General features: G+C 19.7%; 1 protein-coding gene across 1 annotated transcript in view; it reads right to left on the minus strand.

Annotated features, from left to right (window-relative positions):
- The window catches only part of LOC102680091 (long-chain fatty acid transport protein 4), an 18,819-nt gene extending 17,124 nt beyond the window's left edge, over window positions 1-1,695 (minus strand). The window contains exon 1 of the mRNA XM_006620576.2: window positions 1,135-1,695. Within this exon, the coding sequence (XP_006620639.1) occupies window positions 1,135-1,209 (75 nt within the window). The 5' untranslated portion in view covers window positions 1,210-1,695. The remainder of the gene's footprint in view (window positions 1-1,134) is intronic.
- Between the last annotated feature and the right edge of the window lie 579 nt (window positions 1,696-2,274).

Below are 2,274 nucleotides of genomic sequence, written 5' to 3' on the forward strand. Positions count from 1 at the left end.
TAATTATATTCATGTAATAATATATATTAAACAAAATAATATATATTAAATAAAAAATTCATGCAACATATTATATTTATTATTATTATTATTATATTATTATGTTATATATATATTATATTTTATAAAAAAGAGAATATCAAATTGTTTCTTGCTATATGATATATATCTTCTTTAAAAAATAAAATATCCAAGAATATTATCATTATTTGGATTGAAGAAAAAGTTAATTATCTGTCTACTCATTCTTTTACCACAAGAATTTATTATTCAAGAAAACATAATTTACAATCAAACAACGGAAATGACATCTTTATATATTTTGCTAGATCCATATCATTAAATTTACATAAAATGAATACATAAATAGCTTTTAAAATTTTTTAAGAATTAATTTAAAATTATTATTTAAAAGAAAAGAATATTTAGCAAATAATAATGTAACATAAAATCAATTTTATTATTTATTATATTATTACATCTTATGAGAATAATATAAATTTTGCAAAATCCATATGTTGATTAATGCATAAAAAATATTTAATACTAGAATAATCAAATTAATCAAAATCACAGATTTCATGTTTTTTGATTATTGAAAACATGAAAAATGTTTTTAATAAAATTAATATTGTAATTTATTGAGATAAAAATAATTATATATATCTATTTATTTTCATGATATTACTTTAATTACAATCATTTATATATAAAATAAATATTTAAATACAGATCGATAGTTTTAGTATTATACATATATCAATATAAATAATTTGATTATATAAATAATAAATTATTGAAAAAAAACTATTAAAATTTATTTAAAATATATTAAATTTATAAATTTAAATAAGAATAATTTTTTTTATTATATTGTTAATTCATTAATTTATTATGTTAAATCAATTTTCATTAAAGAAATTCAATATGTATTACTTATTACTTTAAATAAGTATTAAATATAATATCACGATTATTTGAAATATCACAATTTTTTTTTCAGATTTCATAAATAAGCAATCTTCTAAATCCTGTTCGTAAATGAAGGTTGCTCCAATATTTAATTATTGTTACATCAAAACAAATACTCTATACTTAGTTTACATTCACGCTATTAAACATTATAGTACTTACGCGATCCTTATCGGAAATTATATTGATCCCATTTCCAATACTATTGACTGATATTTCCGAAATACTAGCTGACATGTTCAAATTATTTCTTCTTATAACCAATCACAAATTAATAATTATTAAATCAAACGTACACATACAATATATTTTCGCGATTTACGAGAAATTCAATTAAAGTCAATTAACGTAATTCAATGATTATAGAAAATTTTATTTTATGTTATGCATAAGACTATTTGCAAAAAATATTTAAGTGATCGATAAATTGTACGTAAAAGTTAATCGCTTGTATGCACTAACAAATATATTACGGAATGTATTCAGATAGATAGAAAGGAGTTATGGCTTTTCTTCCAATATCGCGTAACAAGAAAGTTGATTTTGTTGAAGATTCATATGCTCGCGGGCAAATACCGGCCAATCGTAACCGAACTATTCGATTGTGCAAAACCTTATTGAACAAAAAAAAGCCAGTGGATATTAATTGTACATGAAAATGAAAACCGATATGTATATATGGGTTATAAAGTGATGTTAGTTTGGTCGCGTACTAAAGCAGAATATCTGCCAGCACTGAGTTTGCTAGGCCGATCATGCAAGCCGATCTCCCTCCATCGTTTCATAACTGCAGATACCGGTATAGTGAGGCATTTTTTACTCGCTTCAAACTTTAACTGTTTTAAGATAAAAATAAATATATGTGATACGTATACAGCTTGTTTCGTAAAAAAATTTGTCTTTAAATTATATAATATATATATATATATATCTGAAACATGATTATAAATTAACGAGTTACATCATTTGATATAATTAAAATTTCCTTTCACTTTTTTGGCTTCATTTTAATTATATATGAAGCGATTATCAATCTTAAGAAATTTGTAACACAATCATAAATTTTTAATTTTTATCTAAATGAATTTTATAATTTAATATTTTTAATTTCTTATCATAAATAATCTTAAATGAGATTTGAAAATAAATTAAATATATTAAAAATATATTAAATATGTAAATTAAATATATATATTTTAAATATATATATTTTAAATGAATTATGAAAGAATAAAAAATATTTTAGACATTTTATTTTTATATAAAAAAATTTTAAATTTTAAATAAAGTTCTATATAAAAT

The sequence above is a fragment of the Apis dorsata genome, unplaced genomic scaffold (assembly GCF_000469605.1).
Source record: "Apis dorsata unplaced genomic scaffold, Apis dorsata 1.3 scaffold_517, whole genome shotgun sequence".
In the NCBI taxonomy this organism is placed as follows: Eukaryota; Metazoa; Arthropoda; class Insecta; order Hymenoptera; family Apidae; genus Apis; species Apis dorsata.